General features: G+C 56.9%; 1 protein-coding gene across 1 annotated transcript in view; it reads right to left on the bottom strand.

The window, feature by feature from the left end:
- Window positions 1–17,621, bottom strand: part of ASPG (asparaginase) — a 32,418-nt gene extending 14,797 nt beyond the window's left edge. The window contains exons 1-6 of the mRNA XM_049897555.1: window positions 17,540–17,621; window positions 7,709–7,817; window positions 6,850–6,961; window positions 4,142–4,267; window positions 3,702–3,785; window positions 2,532–2,658 (exon numbers count right to left, since the gene is read on the bottom strand). Of these exons, the coding sequence (XP_049753512.1) occupies window positions 2,532–2,658; window positions 3,702–3,785; window positions 4,142–4,267; window positions 6,850–6,961; window positions 7,709–7,817; window positions 17,540–17,621 (640 nt within the window). The remainder of the gene's footprint in view (window positions 1–2,531; window positions 2,659–3,701; window positions 3,786–4,141; window positions 4,268–6,849; window positions 6,962–7,708; window positions 7,818–17,539) is intronic.
- Window positions 17,622–18,664: the final 1,043 nt, after the last annotated feature.

The raw sequence follows: 18,664 nt of genomic DNA, 5'->3' as shown, positions 1-18,664 counted from the left end.
TTCCAGTGTATCCTCTGACCAGGCAGCTCAGGCCCCCTTAGTGAGCACCATGCCCAGACTTGCCTGACCCACACCTGGGCCCCGAAACTACACATAGCTGGCATGGAGCCTCTGAGCGTGAAAGCTGAAGAGCAAAGATGTTGAGTCAAAGAATGAATGAATGGGTGAATGAATGAGTCTCAGGACCCTTCACCTTTGGGGAAAGAAAGCCCCCATCAAACTCACCCCAAGACATAGAGGTCTAACCTTGGCCCCTACCTCCTTTTCACACCCAGAATGTCAGCTCTTGGAAAGTGCAAAGGAGCAGATGCTGGGGGTCGGCAACCCTTAAACTCCACCCCACAGAGGAGCTCCTCATCCAGCAAGGTGTGACCAGAGGCACAGACCACCCTACACCATGGGCCAAGGAGCAGGTGGGCACAGCCAGCCTGTAACCCCCAGGGCCCACCCCAAGGACAGGGCCCAATTCTCCAGGCCTTGACACAGGGCCGCCCCATGCAGCCTTCTCAGGCAGCCCAGAGAAGGCGAGGCTCGGAGACGGAAGGGCCTTGGCTCAGGCAACCCATCCAGTCAGGCGCAGGGCCCAGACTAGACCGGGGATGGAGGGGTGCAAATGGGGCTACCATGCGGGGCGCCTCCTCTCCCAGCCCCCAGGTGGGCACAGTAAGCCTGGAGCCTCAGCGAGCGGGTGTGATGATAAAGGAGCCATTCTGAACACTGGCTGCTTCTCAAGCCCCTGGGTGGGCCGGGAGATGGGGGGCAGGGGAGGACCGAGCATGTCCTCCACTTCCCCTCTCCCCACCAGGCCAAGCATCAATCAGACCCTGCACCAGACAGCGCCAGGGCGTCTTTTAATTTAGGGATGCGTGTCTCATCTGGGAGAGCAGATAAGGTGGGTTGCTGCCACCTCTGTTCAGAGTTATGGCTTCAGAGGAGGTGGTCACAAAGCCGGCTTCCTGGTGGAGGGACAAAGAAGACCCTGTGCCACCCCGCAGCCCACCAGTCCTTCCTACCCCAGGCTCCTGCTGGGGTCCCCACACCTAGCAGCAGGCCCCTTAGAGATGGGCAGTGACAGCATTGGCAGCCGGCCTCCCCTTGGGAGGGATGACTGTCACCAGAGACACAGGAGTCCTGGGGCGGCTCTGCCATCCCTGGGGGTGGTGGCACTGCTGGGGGACCATGTGCCCAGTAATGTGGCTTGAGGACCACAGCAGGGTGGGCTGAAGCAGCAACCTGAGTCCCCAGCGAGGTCCACCCTGGCAAACTGGGCCAGAACCTGGGCGCAGGGCAGCAGGGCTGGAAGGCGCTGGCGGGGGATGGGTCTCCAAAAAGGCCCCTCGCCCTCCAGTGTGGCATGGGCGTACAGGAAGGGACAGGGCCGCCAGGACCCCATACGCCAACCCACCTGACTTGTGCTGAGGCCAGGCAGGCCTCCTGAGCACCGGGTTCCATGAGGGACCTGAAGGCTTTCCTCCCTCACAAGTGTTATAAACGCCACCTGCCCTCATCCTGGCTTCGGCACGGGTGGGGGCCACCCACTAGTCAGTTTATGGGGAGTGGATGGGCTCCCCTGACCTAGCCCAGCCCCTGCCTCAGCTCTGTGGCCACCCCTCCCCAGGGGCCTTGTCCTGGCTCTGAGTTCTCTCTGGCCACACTGTCTTTCAACACTAGATGTCGGAACTGGCCAGACGGTCTGACATGGGGCGGGGGGGGCACAGGGCACCCTGGACGGGGGCACGGGACTCAGCTTGGGAGACAAGACCAGGGGTGGTGGAACATGAGGGGGACAGCCTGCCCCTTAGTGCCAGCCCCAGCTCTGCGCCCCAAGGCTACCCTGCGGGCCCCAGGCTGCACAGGGACACATCCCCACCCACACCTTCCTCCCTGGCTGGGGGGCGTGACCCAGGCCTGGCACAGGAGGGACTGAGTGCCACCACACAGGACAGGCAGGGGAGCCGGTCCACTGGCCAGCACTACTCGTGTGCCACCTGGGGCAGCCCTGAGCCTCAGTCATGGCTGGGAGTGGGGTTCAGACAGCCCTTACACCCAGGGCAAGCAGGAGCTGCCAGGCCTCCTGAGGGGCTTCAGCGTGGTGGTGGTAGGAGCCTCGAGACATCGATGGGCCCACTAGGAGGGCTGAGCTGCCCACCGGGCCCAGAAGACAGAGGATGCCCCCAGAACTCCCAGGGACAAGTTAGGGACAAGGCCACACTACAGAGACCTACAGCACCAGGTCCAGGCAGGACAAAGGAGCAGAGGCCTGGCTCGGGCGTCACATAGCAGGGGCAGACCCCCAAACCTGCTTCACTAGCTCTGAGCGCCCGGTGACCCATGGCCCCCCTCTCCATGCTTCCTTCTGGCTTCTCCATGCCCCAGGGCAAAACCCGGAAGGCTGAGTCAGAACCCGGCATGTCTCTCTCCTGCAATCCAAGGGAAAGCTCTCCGCCTTGTCCTGGTCCCAGCAGCTCCTCGCATCAGCGGTGTTCCAGGTCCCTCCCACCCTGCTGGCCCTGCTCACAGGCTCAGCTTACTTATGATGTCGGTGCCCACGGTGGCCAGAGGAGGCAGGTTGGGGGAACAGAAGGCTGCAAACCTCCGCGAGTCCACCTTGGTGGCCCTGTTGCCCCGCAACAGCTGGTTCTGGAAGAAGAGACAGACCTGCGGGAAGGGCGTGGGGAGGCTCAGTGCCAGCCGTCTACTGAAGCCCCCACCCCCGTCCTCCAGCTTCCTCCCTGCAGCCAACCGAAAGGCCCAAACCCAACAGGGGTCCCCCCATCACAGGCAGAGAGGAAGTCCCTGAAAACGTAAGGCCTGGGAGCAGGCATTGCAGATAGCTCCCAGGTCACATCCCCTGATGACACCCAGGGTTCTGCAGGGTCCACCCCTGTGACTGTAACTGGCACCTAGCCTGTCTCCAGCCCCCAACCTCCGGCTGCTCAGTGCTGGTTCCCACCGGGAGGACCAGGCCTGGCCCCCCCTGCTGGGATGGGACAGCCAGGGGCAGAGAAACAGGTCTTGGAAATGCTGCCTCGAGCAAAGCCACTTCCCAGGGGCTGCTGACCCACCTCCCCACGAAGGGAAATGCCTGAAGACAAAAGGGGCTCCTTGCCCTGCCGCAAGCAGGGAACTGTGGGGAGGGGTGTCTTTGTAAACGTCTCATTGAGAAGCCGCACGAAATAGGGACAGGTGTCGAAGAGAAAGCAAAATCCAGACTTCCCGTCTAGGTTCCGTACGACCTACCTTTACAGAGACTTACATACACACACATAAAAAGCCAGTTGCCATCTAGTCCTGTCCAACCCATGGTGGCCCCATGAGTGTCAGAGTAGAACTGTGCTCCACAGGGTTTTCAGTGACTGATTTCTGGAAGTAGATTCCCAGGCCTTTCTTCCGAGGCATCTCTGGGTGGACTCCAACCTTTCCATTAACAGCTGAGCATGTTCACTGGGAAAGAACTGTTAGTCCTGGGTGTCTCTGGGGAGTGAGAGTGGTTGGGACTTTGGTCCTTTCTGCTTCCTCTATTTTCTTTTTTTTTTTTAACACCGATGACATATTCCATGTAAGTGAAATGAAGAACTTTTAAAATTCTACTTGGCACCGCACCTGTGTGCCCCCCCAAGTGCCCCACCCCACAGTGGGTTCCTGGAGAGCTCACAGGCTCTGGGCACCTGTCATCCAACCCCCGGCCCCTGTGAGGGTACCTCAGGGATCAGGTACTGGCCAGCCATGAGCAGTGCCCCCAGCAGGTTCTCCCGGCCGTCGTTCCAGAGAGCGTGGATGGGCACCTGGGGGAAAAGGCCACGCGGGAGGGGTTGAGCAGGGCAGGGGCTCACCTGTCCAGGTGAGTTCCTGAGGCCCCTAAAGGAACCACACAGGTAGGGGTTGGTCCATTCATCTGCAAGAGGAAAGGGCTGGGTAGGCTGGGGCTGGTGAGGTGTACTGGGGACAGGTCCCTTAGAGAAGGCAGGCCACGTCGCCCCACTCCCAAGGCCAACACTGACCCTCAAGTGTTGTTCCTGCTGACGATGCCAGCCTATGCCCAAGGCTCTCCATTCGGCTTCCCTGCTGGTAATGCCCCCCAGGGAACCTGGTGGCCAGCAGTGCCCACTTTGTGGAAGGCATAGGCTCTGGGTCCCGTTACCTGAGCCCCAGTGAGGATGACAGGTTTCTGCAGGTTCTCCAGCACGAAGGAGAGCGTGGAGGCGGCGAAGGCCATGGTGTCGGTGCCGTGGATGACCACAAAGCCGTGGTACTGCTCGTAGTGCCTCTGTGGGGCACAGCCGCACTCAGGCCAGGGCTCAGCCTCCCCACCCGCCGGCCTCCACTGAGTGCCTTCACCGGCTCCCAGGGTCCCTGCACTCCCCACCCCAGGATGGCAACCCTGAGCCTCCATTGGGTCCTCAGACCACAAGAGCACCTGAGCCCATGGGGCTCAGGCACTCCCTGAGGACAGGGACAGTCCCCTGCCTCGGCCTCTGCCAGGCACAGCACACAGGCAGGGGCCCAACCAGCACTTGCCAAGGTCATGTGCTGGCCTGGGGATTATTCCAGAACCAGCTCAGCACCCCTGGAGAAGCCTGTGCTGAGGGCCAGAGCCTCCAGCTCCTCAAGAAGAAGGGGCTATGAGGTGAGCGACCCCCACCTCCCTGCTCAGAGCCTCTCTGCCCAGTGAAGGGACTGGGGTGGACACAGTGTGAATGGACATGCCCACCATAAGGCAGGAGCCCGACAGGCGAACTTGGGGAAGGGGTCTTCCAAGCCCAGAAAGGCCAGAGCCGTTCCAGGCAAGCCAGGCGCTGGGGTGGGAGGCGTGGGGAGAGGCCGGCCATACCGCCTTCTCGGGCCACCAGCGCCCTCTGGCGGCGGATTAGCCGGTAAACTAGGTCCGCACAGGTTTACGTTAAGGTACTCACAGGCTTCCTTGTTTCCTTGCTAATCTGTAGTGCACAATTTCACATGCGTTCCACCACAAAAGCAGGTGAAATTGTGCACTACAGATTAGCAAGAAAAGCAGGTGAAATTGTGCACCACAGCTTAGTAAGAAAAGCAGGTGAAATTGTGCACTACAGCTTAGCAAGAAAAGCAGGTGAAATTGTGCACCACAGCTTAGCAAGAAAAGCAGGTGAAATTGTGCACCACAGCTTAGTAAAAAAAGCAGGTGAAATTGTGCACCACAGCTTAGCAAGAAAAGCAGGTGAAATTGTGCACCACAGCTTAGTAAGAAAAGCAGGTGAAATTGTGCACCACAGCTTAGCAAGAAAAGCAGGTGAAATTGTGCACCACAGCTTAGCAAGAAAAGCAGGTGAAATTGTGCACCACAGCTTAGCAAGAAAAGCAGGTGAAATTGTGCACTACAGATTAGCAAGAAAAGCAGGTGAAATTGTGCACTACAGATTAGCAAGAAAAGCAGGTGAAATTGTGCACCACAGCTTAGCAAGAAAAGCAGGTGAAATTGTGCACCACAGCTTAGCAAGAAAAGCAGGTGAAATTGTGCACCACAGCTTAGCAAGAAAAGCAGGTGAAATTGTGCACTACAGATTAGCAAGAAAAGCAGGTGAAATTGTGCACCACAGCTTAGCAAGAAAAGCAGGTGAAATTGTGCACTACAGATTAGCAAGAAAAGCAGGTGAAATTGTGCACCACAGCTTAGCAAGAAAAGCAGGTGAAATTGTGCACTACAGATTAGCAAGAAAAGCAGGTGAAATTGTGCACTACAGATTAGCAAGAAAAGCAGGTGAAATTGTGCACCACAGCTTAGCAAGAAAAGCAGGTGAAATTGTGCACCACAGCTTAGTAAGTAAACACAAGCCGGTGCGTACCTTGCTTCTTGGGTAACCCGTCCCTGGGCCACGCCGGGCCGTGGCAGGAGGCTGGCCGAGGCGGTGGCTGCGCCGGGACCAGCTCTGAGAGCCAGAGCCCCTCACCTGGGCCCGGGAGCCCCCAGCACGGCAGCCCCCACCACCGTGGCCCCCACTACCGTGGCCCCCAGCACGGCAGCCCCCAGCACGGCAGCGGCTCAGGTGGGGCCGCCCGCGGAGCCCAACGCACCTGCCGCGCAAAGGGCGGGCGGGGCGCCCTCTGCTGGCCGCGCGGGGGCGGGGCGCGGCTGGGCGGCCGCAGCGGGGTGGCCGGGGGTCCGGGTCCGGCAGCCAGGTCATCGCCGTGGTGGGCGGGCAGGCCCAGCGGAGGAAACGCCCCGGACCACCGCGCGACCAGACGTGCCCACGGCGGCAGGTGGCCCTTTTGGGGATACAGGGGCCGGACCCAGGACCCCACCCTGTCCCAGGCAGCAGGGGCTGAGGCGAGGCGGGAAGCTGTTCTCCGCTAGGTGCCTGGGGACTAGGGACCGTGCGAGCCACTGGGGGGACCAGGGGGCTTCTTAAGGGAGGCGGTGGGACTTGGGCCTGCGGGGGGAGCGGAGAGAGGAGCTGAGGTGACCCAGGAACCAGGGTGGGGCTTGTGCCGGAGCGGACACCCTGGGGGCTGCGGACGCGGGGGGGTGTTTGTGCGGACAAACCAAGACCGCTGTTCCGGGGTGGACGGGCCCCCACGCAGGAGGTGTTGCCCAGAGCTCCCAGGGCCCAGGCCAGCAGGCCGACCCCACCGCAGACCTTCCCCACCTGCCAGGGCTCCTGCAGCTCCAGGGCCCGGCTGGCCCGACCGCACCCTCCCTGCTGTGCCCCCACCCCTGTCCTCTTCATTCCCCACCCCGAGCCCCCCAGGTCCACTCTATCTCACCCTCCCGGCCCGGGTCCACCCTCCAAGCATCGCCCCCACCCTCAGCCCAGCCCTCACTGCCAGCCCCGCCCCCATCCCTCCAGGTCCCCCACCCCAGCCCCAGCCCCCCACCTCGATGGTCTGCGCGATTTGCGCCCACTCGGCGATGGTCATGTCACTGGAGTCTAAGAGGGGCTGCCACTCCAGCACCGTGTAGATGACCCTCTGGTCAGGACTGGCGGGGCTGCAGAGACAGAGGCCTCTGGACACCCTGCCCGGAGCCGCCCAGGGCGATTCTGCTCCCTGCGGTCCAGAACGTGCCTGTAGACCCTGCTCCCACGAGCTCTCAGCACCCCAAGGACAGGGCCTGGGTCCTGGGGACAGGGGCAGTGGTCTCCCATAAACATCCCCGGCCAGGTATGCGGGTGTGGGCCAGGGTGGCCATCACTTCCCACAGCCCGGCTCTGAGCGGGAGGCTGGGCCCCGGGGCGAGCCAGGAGCCACCGCTGAGGGTCCTATACGTGGGGGTTGGCGACAGCAAGGGCAGCTCCCTTCATGGTAGTGGGGGCAGCTGGGCCCAGAGCCAAGAGCAAGAAGACCTCCCCCCAGGAGGTGGGAGCAGAGACATGAGGGGCTGCCTGGCCTCTTCATGGGGACCATCCCTGGGCAGGGTACTGTCTGTCACCAGGAGGCTGCAGACCACGCCCCCAAATGTACCAGCCTGAGGCCAGTGGGCACAGGGCAGGCAGGTGCATTGCAGGGCCCTCTCGGCCTCTCAGGGTGGTGGGAGGCCCCAGGCTTTCACCGACCCAAGCTGAAGCCCGGTGTGCACATGTGAAGACCAGTGACCACCCCCTGAGAGAGCACGCTGTGAACATCACGACCTGCTCAGCGGGGACCAGGAGGTGCTGCGTGTGCCCTGGACGGGTGCTCTCCATCAGGATCTGCTCCTTCCTTCCCTGGAGCCCCCCCCACCAGCCCCCACACTCACGGCAACACCAGGGTGTCCTTGGGGAGCTGGCAGGCGCAGGCGTAGTCCTCATCATGGAACATTGGCAGCCTCCTCAGAACAGCAGCCAGGCCCTGCCCAGGGACCAGCACTGTAGACAAGTCCCGGGAGGGTGGGTCAGGGCCCCTGCCCCCACCCACACACACACCTTACAGAAGTCAGGGTCTGGGGGATGGGGCTGCCTCGGGGACACTGAAGGATGGACAGCTGCCCCCTCGCCACCCACCAGAATAGCCCCCGGGCCTCCTCCCCAGCCTGCCTCTGCTGACCTCTATCTCTGGAGGAGCCCACTCTCCCCAGCCCACATGACCAAGCTCACAGGCTCGGTCCCCTCCAGCCTCTTAGTCTCAAGCCCGACCCCTGCACCCACCATTCTGCCTCCACTCCCCAGATGCCCGTGCTCTCCCACACCCCATCCCCCTTCTCCCCGGACCATCAAGGACCAGCTCATGGGCACCCCCTCCAGGAAGCCCACCTGACATGCAGGCCAGGGTGGTCTTCTCTGCAGGCTCCCAGAGCACAAGGCCTCTGACCCCTCGAGGTCCAGCCCAGGCCCCGCACCAAGCGCCTGACACACGAGTACTCCATCAGCAGCTCCCCCGCCCTAAGGATAGGGCCCCACCCCAGTCTACCTCGAGGCCAGCTCCCCCACCCCCATCCCGTCTCCTCCTGACCCCCATGCCCTCCAGCCGTGCCCTACAGCTTCCAGACAAGAGTCCAGTTCTCGAGCTTCCGCCCTCTGCCGGCTGCATTCGTTTCACGCTGAAGTTACACAAAATGGCTGCTGTTGAGTCGTCTCTGACGTGTGGAGACTCGTGTGTGCAGAACAGAACTGAGCTCCACAGGGTTTTCAAGGCTGTGACCTTTTCAGAAGCAGACACCAGGACTGTCCTCTGAGGGGCCTCTGGGTTAGGGTTACGGCTAGGGCTAGAACTAGTTTTAGGGCCAGGTCTGGGGCTGGGGTTGAACTGTTTAGAGTTAGGGTTAGGGTAGGGTTTAGAACTGGAGCCCTGGTGGCCCAGTGGTTAAAAGCTCGGGCTGTAACTAAGAGGTTCTAATGCACCAGCCACTCCTTGGAAACCTTGTGGGGCAGTTCTACTCTGTCCTATAGGGTCGCTAGGAGTCAGAATCGACTCCATGGCACACAACAACAACAAGGTTTAGAGCTAAGTCTAGGGCTGGGGCTGGGTGAGGGTTAGGGTTGGGTTAGGGTTTAGGGTTTGAATTAGAGTTAGGGTTGGGTGAGGATTAGGGTTGGGTTAGGTTAGGGTTATGGTTGGGTGAGGATTAGGGTTGTGTTAGGGTTAGGGTTGGGTGAAGGTTGGGGTTTGGCTTAGGGTTAGGGTTATTGTTAATATTACAGTTGGGTTAGGGGTGGTCTGCATGCCACGTGGCCCTTTTCCCCCGCTAACTTCCTTCCAGGTCTCCACTGCGGAGCTGCGTGGGGTACTGTCCACCCACTACAGACAGACTCCCAAGGGAAGGGCATCTCCAACAACTCCTCTGGCTCGTACCCTCTCCTTGCCTCACCTAGTGTCCCCAAGCAGACCCTAGGAACTTCTGTTGAACCGGGCTGATGCGGGTTTGCCCAATATTCTGACTGCTTAGTCAGACCCACCCCCTCCATAAGGGGCGGCTGTTGGCAAGGGCAGATGGGGAATGGGGCGCTGTGTCTGCATGTCATGCTCTAGCCCCCCGACACCGAGCGTGACCCCAGACATGCCCCTGTCTCTTGACATCCTCCCGCAGGGCGGTGAGAATCCAACTTCACACCCTGGAGGGCGCAGGAGGCACCCAGGCCACCCAGCAGCTGGTAACCATGTTTACGCACCCCAAATGTCAGCTGAGAAGCGGCTCCCCCTCAAAAAAATCCAGGTTATGGAAACTGGAATGTGACCTCACACAGCAAAATCTTCGCAGTCATGACTAAATAAGGATCATGCAGGGGAGATGATCCAGGATGACCCAGTGGACCCTAAATGCCATCTTGTGGGAGGCCAAATAGGGGTTGACATAGAGAGGAGGAGGCAAAATGACCACAGAAGCAGAGATGGAGTGACGCGCTCACAAGATGGAACACCCGGAGCTACCAGGTCCTCCTCTGGAGCCTCTGAACAGCGTGTGACCCTGCCAGCACTCTGATCTCAACCCAATGACACTGACTGGGAACTTGTGGCCTCCAGAACTGTGACAGAATGAACCCCTCTCTGTTGTTCGAATCCACTCAGTTTGTGTAACTTGTTACAGCAGCCACAGGTCTCATAAGTCTTCCAAGCCCAGAGGTCTCCTGCCTTTTCCAATCCCAGCCCTCTGGGGAGTGGCATTGAGGGTTTGCAAGTCTGTCCTCACATGGAGCCGTTTCTGTCGCTGCCAGCAGGGGCCAGTCCTGGCTGTGCTCTTGGGAAGAGGGACTTACTGAAAGAGAAGCAGGGCCCCTCACGGGGGCCGTATGTTTGCAGATCACCTTTGTATAAACCTGTAATGGGTCACTTTGCATAGCAGTTCCCCTCCTTAATACTGGCCCTCATGGGTGGTGCTGGGGTTTTCAATTTGGGGATCTACTTAAGGAGAAGATGAAGTGAAGATCCACTTGATTTGGTTTCATGGGGAATACGTATGTGGTTACTTCTATCCGTGGTTATACTGTTAACTGGTTGGGGGTGGCGGGGGGGGGGGAATGGGGAATGGCTTTCTAGAACATTCCACACTGCAGCACGGTCAGAAGGTGCAAGGCCAGAGGGCCCCATGTGATGTGGACTCTGGCATCTGGACCCATTGAGTAGGAGGGTAGCAGAGGCGAAACCAGCCAAAGACTGAACCCTGCCTACATCCTATTCTCCTGTGGAAAATATTAATTACCGAGGCGTGCTCATATGAAGATGGCATGGAAGACCATGCTGCCAAAAACATGGGAAAATAGCTACCAAAGTGTGTCAGCACAGTGATCAATAAAAACAGCTTTCTGGATTTTGTAGTATCCTCAGCGTTTTGAAATTTGTCATTGGTCGCCATTTTGTTTCTCATTCTAAATAAATACTTGCTTTCACACGCAACTTTGATTTTGCAATGTATATTATTTTTCTTAAAGAGAGCCCCCTACAAGCTTCAGGCCCCACAATACCTGGACACTCCCTACCTGGGGCCTCATCCCTGGGCTGAGTTCCTGCTGGGCCAGAACCTTGTCTGCTTCTGTCAAACATGCTTACCTCTAAGTGAGAGTTTGCTCACCTAATCTCAGCCCTCTAGGACAACAGGTCCCCCCGGGAGATGGCTAATTTTCCGTGGCCACTTGGCCTGGTGGTGATGCCCAGTTGTTTTGTCAAACACAAGTCTAGATGCTGCTGTGAAGGTATTTTGTTGTTGTTATTGTTGTTGTTAGGTGCTCCCGAGTCGGTTCCGACTCATAGCGACCCTATGCACAACAGAACAAAACACTGCCCGGTCCTGTGCCATCCTTACAATCGTCGTTATGCTTGAGCTCATTGTTGCAGCCACTGTGTCAATCCGTCTCATTGAGGGTCTTCCTCTTTTCCTCTGACCCCTTACTCTGCCAAGCATGATGTCCTTCTCCAGGGATTGATCCCTCCTGACAACATGTCCAAAGTATGTAAGATGCAGTCTCACCATACTTCCTTCTAAGGAGCATTCTGGTTGTACTTCTTCCAAGACAGATTTGTTGATTCTTTTGGCAGTCCATGGCATACTCAATATTCTTCGCCAACACCACAATTCAAAGGCATCAGTTCTTCAGTCTTCCTTATTCATTGTCCAGCTTTCACATGCATATGATGCGAATGAAAATACAATGGCTTGGGTCAGGCTCACCTTAGTCTTCAAGGTGATATCTTTGCTCTTCAACACTTTAAGGATGTCCTTTGCAGCAGATTTACCTAATGCAATGCATCATTTGATTTCTTGACTGCTGCTTCCATGGGTGTTGATTGTGGATCCAAGTAAAATGACATCCTTGACAACTTCAATCTTTTCTCCGTTTATCATGATGTTGCTCATTGGTCCATTTGTGAAGATTTTTGTTTTCTTTATGTTGAGGTGAAATCCATACTGAAGGCTGTGGTCTTTGATCTTCATTAGTAAGGGCTTCAAGTCCTCTTCACTTTCAGCAAGCAAGGTTGTGTCATCTGCATAATGCAGGTTGTTAATGAGTTTTCCTCCAATCTTGATGCCCCATTCTTCTTCATATAGTCCAGTTTCTCGGATTATTTGCTCAGCATACAGATTGAGTAGGTACGGTGAAGGGATACAGCCCTGAGGCACACCTTTCCTGACTTTAAACCAATCAGTATCCCCTTGTTCTGTCCGAACAACTGCCTCTTGATCTATGTAAAGGTTCCTCACGAGCACAATTAAGTGTTTTGGAATTCCCATTCTTCGCAGTGTTATCCGTAATTTGTTATGATCCACACAGTCGAATGCCTTTGCATAGGCAATAAAACACAGGTAAACATCCTTCTGGTATTCTCTGCTTTCAGCCAGGATCCATCTGACATCAGCAATGATATCCCTGGTTCCATGTCCTCTTCTGAAACCGGCCTGAATTTCTGGCAGTTCCCTGTTGATATACTGCTGCAGCCGTTTTTGAATGATCTTCAGCAAAATTTTGATTGTGTGTGATATTAGTGATATTGTTTGTCAAATACAAGTCGATACTGCTGTGAAGGAATTTTGTAGATGTGATTAATATCTACAAACCTACAATCAGTTGACTCCAAGTAAAGCAGATTACCTTCCATTTTATAATCCAATCAGAAGAAACCCTGATGACATAGTGGTTAAGAGCTATTGCAGCTAACCAAAAGGTCGGCAGTTCGAATCCACCAGGCGCTCCTTGGAAACTCTACGGGGCAGTTCTACTCTGTCCCTTAGGGTCGCTATGAGTCAGAATCAACTCAATGGCAGTGGGTTTAAGGATCCAGTCAGTAGAAGGCCTTGAGAGCAAAAATTGAGGTTTCCATGAGAAGGAGGAATTCTGCCTCAAGAATAAAACATAAAAATCCCTTCAGAGTTTCAAGCCTGTTGCCTGACCTACAAATTTCAGACTCTCTCTCTAAATACATGGAGGGAGAGATTGGTTTTAAGGAATTGATTCATACAATTGTGGAAGCCGACTGAGTCCCCAAGTGGTGCAAACAGTTAATGAACTCAGCTGCTAACTGAAAGGTTGGAGGTTAGAGTCCACCCACAGGCACCTCAGAAGGAAGGCCTGGCAATCTACTTCTGAAAATCAGCGGAGCTAGAAGAGCTTTGTAACACTTACTGGAGCAGGGCAGAGGCCAAGGGGCCAGAGAGAGACCTGCCTGCGAGTACAGCTGGGAGGAGCTGTCCTGATGGAAGAACTGTGTCCTGAGCCTTCCTGATCCTGAGTTGTAAGCTGTTACTTCACTAAGAAACCCCATAATTGTGAGTATTGTCTGTGAGTTCTGCGTGGTCGCTGCAATGAATTATCAAACCTGTGAGTCGGAATCGACTCCACGGCAACGGGTTTGGTTTTTTTTTTAGCAGAGAAGTGGAGTGTGCTGTGGGAGGGACGGCTGGTGTCAGAATTCGTAAAGGTGGCGGAGAGAGGAGGCGTGTCTGACCTCTGCCTTGTAGGAACCAGCCTTGGGTTGTTGACCTTGAGTCTCCTCCCCGCCCCGTGAAGTTAGAGGAGGTCAGATGCCACTTCCCTGCCGTTCTTACACAGACGGATATCGTTAACATGACAATAGTTGGATGGTAGAGTTTTTACTATTATCATAAATAAAAATGTCAGATAAGGTAGCCGACACGACCGTAAGAAAGGTGACAGTGTGTGTATATACATGAATGGTGAAAACAGTTCAGCACTAGGCTACTAACCGGAAGGTTGGCAGTTCAAACCCACTCAGAGGCGCTTCTGAAGGAGCGCCAGCTGATCTCCATCCCAAAGGCACAGCCATGAAAACCCTATGGAGTAGTTCTACTGTGCACACAGGGGCCACCCTGAGTCGGGATCGGCTCCATGGCAGCTGGTTTCGTCTTGGTTATACATAGATCTTATTAGTTCTGCTTCCTTGGAGAACCCTAACAAGCCCTGGAACAGCAGATGTCAAGCTCAGGACATAAAACTCCTACACACGGACCCGTGGAGCCACATTTCGGAGGGAGGTCCGGTGGAGTGTCCGTGAAGCTGTAGACGTAGCTCGACTACTGCAGGCTTGCCAGTCTGTACCCTCCACGGCCAATGGCAGGGATGCCCCCGTGCCTTCCCAGGCCCCTGACTGCCTGGCCCCGGAAGCTCGGCTCACCCTGCCATATGGACAAGGAGCCGGGCTCACAAGGGGCTTTGAGGCAGTGTGGCCACATTGGGACTCCTGGGGCCTTCGGGCTTGTCTGCCCATACCAAGTATGCTGCAGATGCTGCCCGGCCTTGGGCTTTGGGCCTACCAGTTGTTTGGGATTCATGATGCCCCTTGCCCTGTGACACCCTCGCTGAACTCAGAGACGTGACAGGCTGAAGGGTGTCCTGAACTTTGGCAGGGCCTGACACACTGGGCGTCCACCCCGGAGGCCCCTGTTTACTGGCAGACGCAACAATCCAAACAGGCTCTGCTGTCGATGGCACCGTGGCCTCGCCAGCCATGCGGGGCATGTTAATCATTGATGCCATCCAGGTCACTCTAAAGCAGGCCTGGAGGCACAGTCCCAAGTTTAATGCCCCCTTGATGGGCCCGGGGGATCCAGACACAAACAGGCCCTCAGGACCAAGCATCTGGCTCCCAGGCCTCCCACGAGGTCCTGCTCTTCCCTCGACCGTGGTGCTGTGGCACGCCTTCCCTTTGCACACAAGAGTCCAGGTTCCCTGGTCACACTCTGTGTGCCCTGAAGGACAACTGACTGCCAGCCACACACCCGGGGGGTCTCCCTGCGCCCTGATACCCCCTGCCCTGGATCTTGGGTGTGTATGTTCTATCTCCCCTATGGGGGAACAGCTGGGACAGACTTCATCCCTCTTCCTCCTTTGTCCCCTGGGGCCTAACCCTCAGGCTTCCTTCAGGAAGCCCTCCCTGATCATCCCCGACACCAGCATGCTGGTCCAGGCCAGCGAGATGACCACTACCCCATGCATCTCCTCGGCAGAAATTAGCATCATCATCTGTTCAATGCCAGCCCCTCTCTCAGGCCCGTGAGGCCCCAGGAGAGGGGCCATGTCTGCTCTCTCTGGAGTATCACATGGACCTCTGAGCATCACCAACATGCAGACAGCCTGCATCAGGGGCAAAGGGAGCCCCAGAAGAGGTTTCCAGGGCAAAGTGGACAGCCAGGTCCCCAGTGCTGAAGCTCCAAGAGGCCAGGGTGGAGGCAGGTCCTACCTGGGCCTGTGTCTTGAGGGGGGAGCAGGTCCTGCCGGCCCATGTCCTGGGGGCGGGGACAGGTCCTACCTGGGCTGTGTTGTGGGGGGGTGGGTGGCAGGTCCTGCCCGGACCTGTGCCCTGGGGCCCAGTCCAGCTGGGAACTGACCACCAGGCATTGCAGATGGACTAACAGGATCAGAGGACTGAGAAGCAGCTGACTGAGCCATCGAGCCCCATCGGTGGTCTCTGAGTCGGCGCTTCGGTAGACAGGGAGGCTGCCAGGGAACAGGACCACAGAGTGAGGAAGGGGAGGTGGGTCAGTGGCTGAAGTGCTGAGAAAAGCAGCCAAGAACGTTCTCTCAAATAGAGGCAAAGGGTCAGAAAGGTGAGCCCTTTCCGAGACCAGCCGCAGTCCTCGGGTGGTGGTCTGTAGACAGTGAAGGGGCAGCGAACAGGAGCAAGGAAGGAGTCCGAGCAGAGGTGGCCCCAGAGAAGGGCGCAGGTCAGGGTTGTCTCAGGGGTGAGCCACTCATCGACACAGGGTGAGTCGGGGGAGGCCTGGCAAGGCAGGGAACTCGGGGGCCCTGGTGCATGGATGGAACCCAGGAAGGAGGGAGGCTGAGGAGGAAGCCTCACTGGGGAAAGTGAAGCAACAACGGAGGTTCAAGAAGGGTCCCAAGGGCTTGAGCCTCCCCACCTGGACAGCCCCAGACAGAACAGAACCAGGGCAGCCATTGCGGAAGGACCTACCGTTTCCCTCTTACTCCAGAACATTCTGGATGCTCCCGGGGGGCAGTCCTCTTCCCATCTGTTATAGATTGAATTGTGTCCCCTAAACCCTGGTGGCGCAGTGGCTTAAGAGCTCAGCTGCCTTGGAAACCCTACAGGGCAGTTCCACTCTGTCCTATAGCGTTGCTGAGAGTTGGAATCGACTCAACAGCAGTGGGTTTAAATATGTGTTGGAATTTTAACCTCTAAACTGTGGATGAGAAAACCCTGGTGGCATAGTGGTTAAGAGCTATGGCTGCCAACCAAAAAGGGCAGCAATTTGAATTCACAAGGCACTCCTTGTAGACTCTATGGGGCAGTTCTACTCTGTCGTCTAGGGTTGCTGTGAGTCGGAATCGACTCGACGGCAATGCGTTTGGTTTTTGGAGTTTTACTGTGGATAAGGAGCCCTGGTGGCACAATGGTTAAGCAATTGGCTGCTAACTGAAAGGTCAGTGGTTCAAATCCACCCAGCAGCTCCGTGGGAGAAAGACCTAGCCATCTGCTCCTGTAAAGATTACAGCCTAAGAAACTCTAAGGGGTAGTTCTACTCTGTCACTTGGGGTCGCTCTGAGTCAGAATCAACTCGAAGACATCTAACAACAGGATGGTATCCCATTTGGGAATAAGGTTTTCTTTAATGAAGTCGTATCAGTGTAGGGTGTGTCTCAAACCAGTCACTTTTGAGTTATAACAGGAGCAGATTAGGCACAAAAGCCAGAACAAACGGAGTAAAGATGGATGCCAAGCAATGCTGAGAAAAACCCTAGAGAAGCTAAGACGTGGACCTTCTGCCAGAGCAGACAGAGAAAGCCTCCTGCTACAGCCACACCCTGAACGCAGACTTCTGGCCTCTTGAACTGAGAGAAAATAAATTTCTGTTCTCTAAAAAGCTACCCACTTATGGTGTTTTGGGTACAGCTGCTCTGGTAATCTAAGGCACCATCCTTGACCCTGAGAACCCAAACTGGGGTCCTCCCTGAAGGTGCTCAGCATGCACTGGTGGGGTGCCCAGCATGGAGCCCCCAGCATCCCTGCTTGGGGTGGGGGAGATGCCTCCAGAGCCCAGGCGCCCGGGCCCAGGCCCTTGGCCCCACTCTCAGTGAAGCCACCACTCCTTCCTCTCTGACCAGGAACACAGTCCATCCCTTTCTGACGTGAGTTCAGCCACAGGCTCAGGGACAAAGTAAACAAAATGCTGCAACCCAGGAAACCACCTCCTGCTCCATCCAGGTCATGAACTCATGGGTCCTCAAAGGTGTCACCCAGGACTACCTGCCGGGCCAGGACCCACACGGCTTTGGAACAAGGGGAAACTCAAGAAGTGGGGTCCTGGTGGGGGTGAAGTTACAGCCTCCCAATCACCCCAGGTGAGGGCAGCCCCCTGAACACCTTAACGCCCGTGACTGTGTGTTCAGGGAAGGTGCACCCACGGATACTCTGGGGGTCCCTCCCAGCACCATAATCCACTGCTCCAGGTGCTCTGCCCGGGAAAACACCGGAGAGCGCAGACAGCCCAGGCAGTGGGGCCAGGTAAGGTCACAGCCACCTGTCCGCTCTCTCCAGGGCTACCCCCCTGGGCCCCAGAAGGTCCATTTAGGAGGGACAGGCAGCCTGTGAAACGGCGCGGAACGACGCCCCCTCACTGGGACCCCTTCTGGGCGGGGCAGAAGGGCCCCAAGTCACAGTTGGGCCCCAGACCACGGCGACTCACCGCCGCGCTCGCTCCGCATGCCGATGGTGCCGCCGGTGTAGACGGCCAGCAGCCGCCGCTCGGGGCCCGTCGCGCGCGCCATGCCAGGGCCGGGGACGCAGGGGACAGCGGGGCTGCGGGGCAGGAGGTCAGTGCGCCCCGACAGCAGCAGGGCCGGCGGGCGGGGCCTCGGGAGCGGGGTCTCCCCGGAGGGCGCGCGGGTCCCCAGCGGAGGCCAGAGGGGCCTGAAGACCGCGACTGGCTCTGGTGCCTGGACCGCCTGCTCTGCAGGGCACCGTGCGTGTCTAATCGCAGTGTGACGGTGGCGCAAACATCCTTCCCTCTGACTGTTGGTGCCAAAGGACCTCAAGAACAGTGAGCGGTGGCCGCCCTACCCCCGCGGCAGCTCGCCACAGACATCTATATCCCATCAAAGCCCACACTGCTGACACCCCTCAAGGCCCCTCCTGGGCCCACCATATCACGCTGCCAACAGAGCCCACCAGGTGGGGGCAGCAGGTGTGGGTCCCCGAGGGTCTCAAGCGGCAGGTCCACCTGCCTCCCATTAGTACCTGTGACACGCAGGCCCTTCCTGAATGCCTTCCTTGTGCAGGGAACCCACAAGCTTCAGGGGACAACTCTGCTTCATGGGGAGCACACCCCCCTTACCAGATTCGATTCCTGGGGAGCTATTTGGGCAACTGGCAGAAATGCAGTCATTCTGTCTACAGACAAGCAATGGATTCCGTTTAGCAGGGGATACTCCAACCATGGAAATGCCAGCTGTACCTCCATGTAGTGATGAAGATCCAAGACCACAGCCTTCAGTAGGGGTTACACCTCAACATAAAGAAAACAAGAATCCTCACAATTGGACCAATAAGCAACTTCATGATAAATGGAGGAAAGATTGAAGTTGTCAAGGATTTCATTTTACCTGAATCCACAATTAACACCCACAGAAGCAACAGCCAGGAAATCAAAAGACATGTTACACTGGACAAATCTGCTGCAAAAGACCTCTTTACAGTGTTAAAAAGTAAAGAGTCACTTTAAGGACTAAGGTGTACTTGACCCAAGCCGTGGTGTTTTCAATCACCTTATATGCATGCGAAAGAAAGCTGGAGGACAATAAGGAAGACAGAA

Source organism: Elephas maximus, chromosome 10, assembly GCF_024166365.1.
Source record: "Elephas maximus indicus isolate mEleMax1 chromosome 10, mEleMax1 primary haplotype, whole genome shotgun sequence".
In the NCBI taxonomy this organism is placed as follows: domain Eukaryota; kingdom Metazoa; phylum Chordata; class Mammalia; order Proboscidea; family Elephantidae; genus Elephas; species Elephas maximus.
The sequence above is the reverse complement of the archived record's forward strand: the minus strand, read 5'-3'. Positions and strand labels throughout refer to the sequence as shown.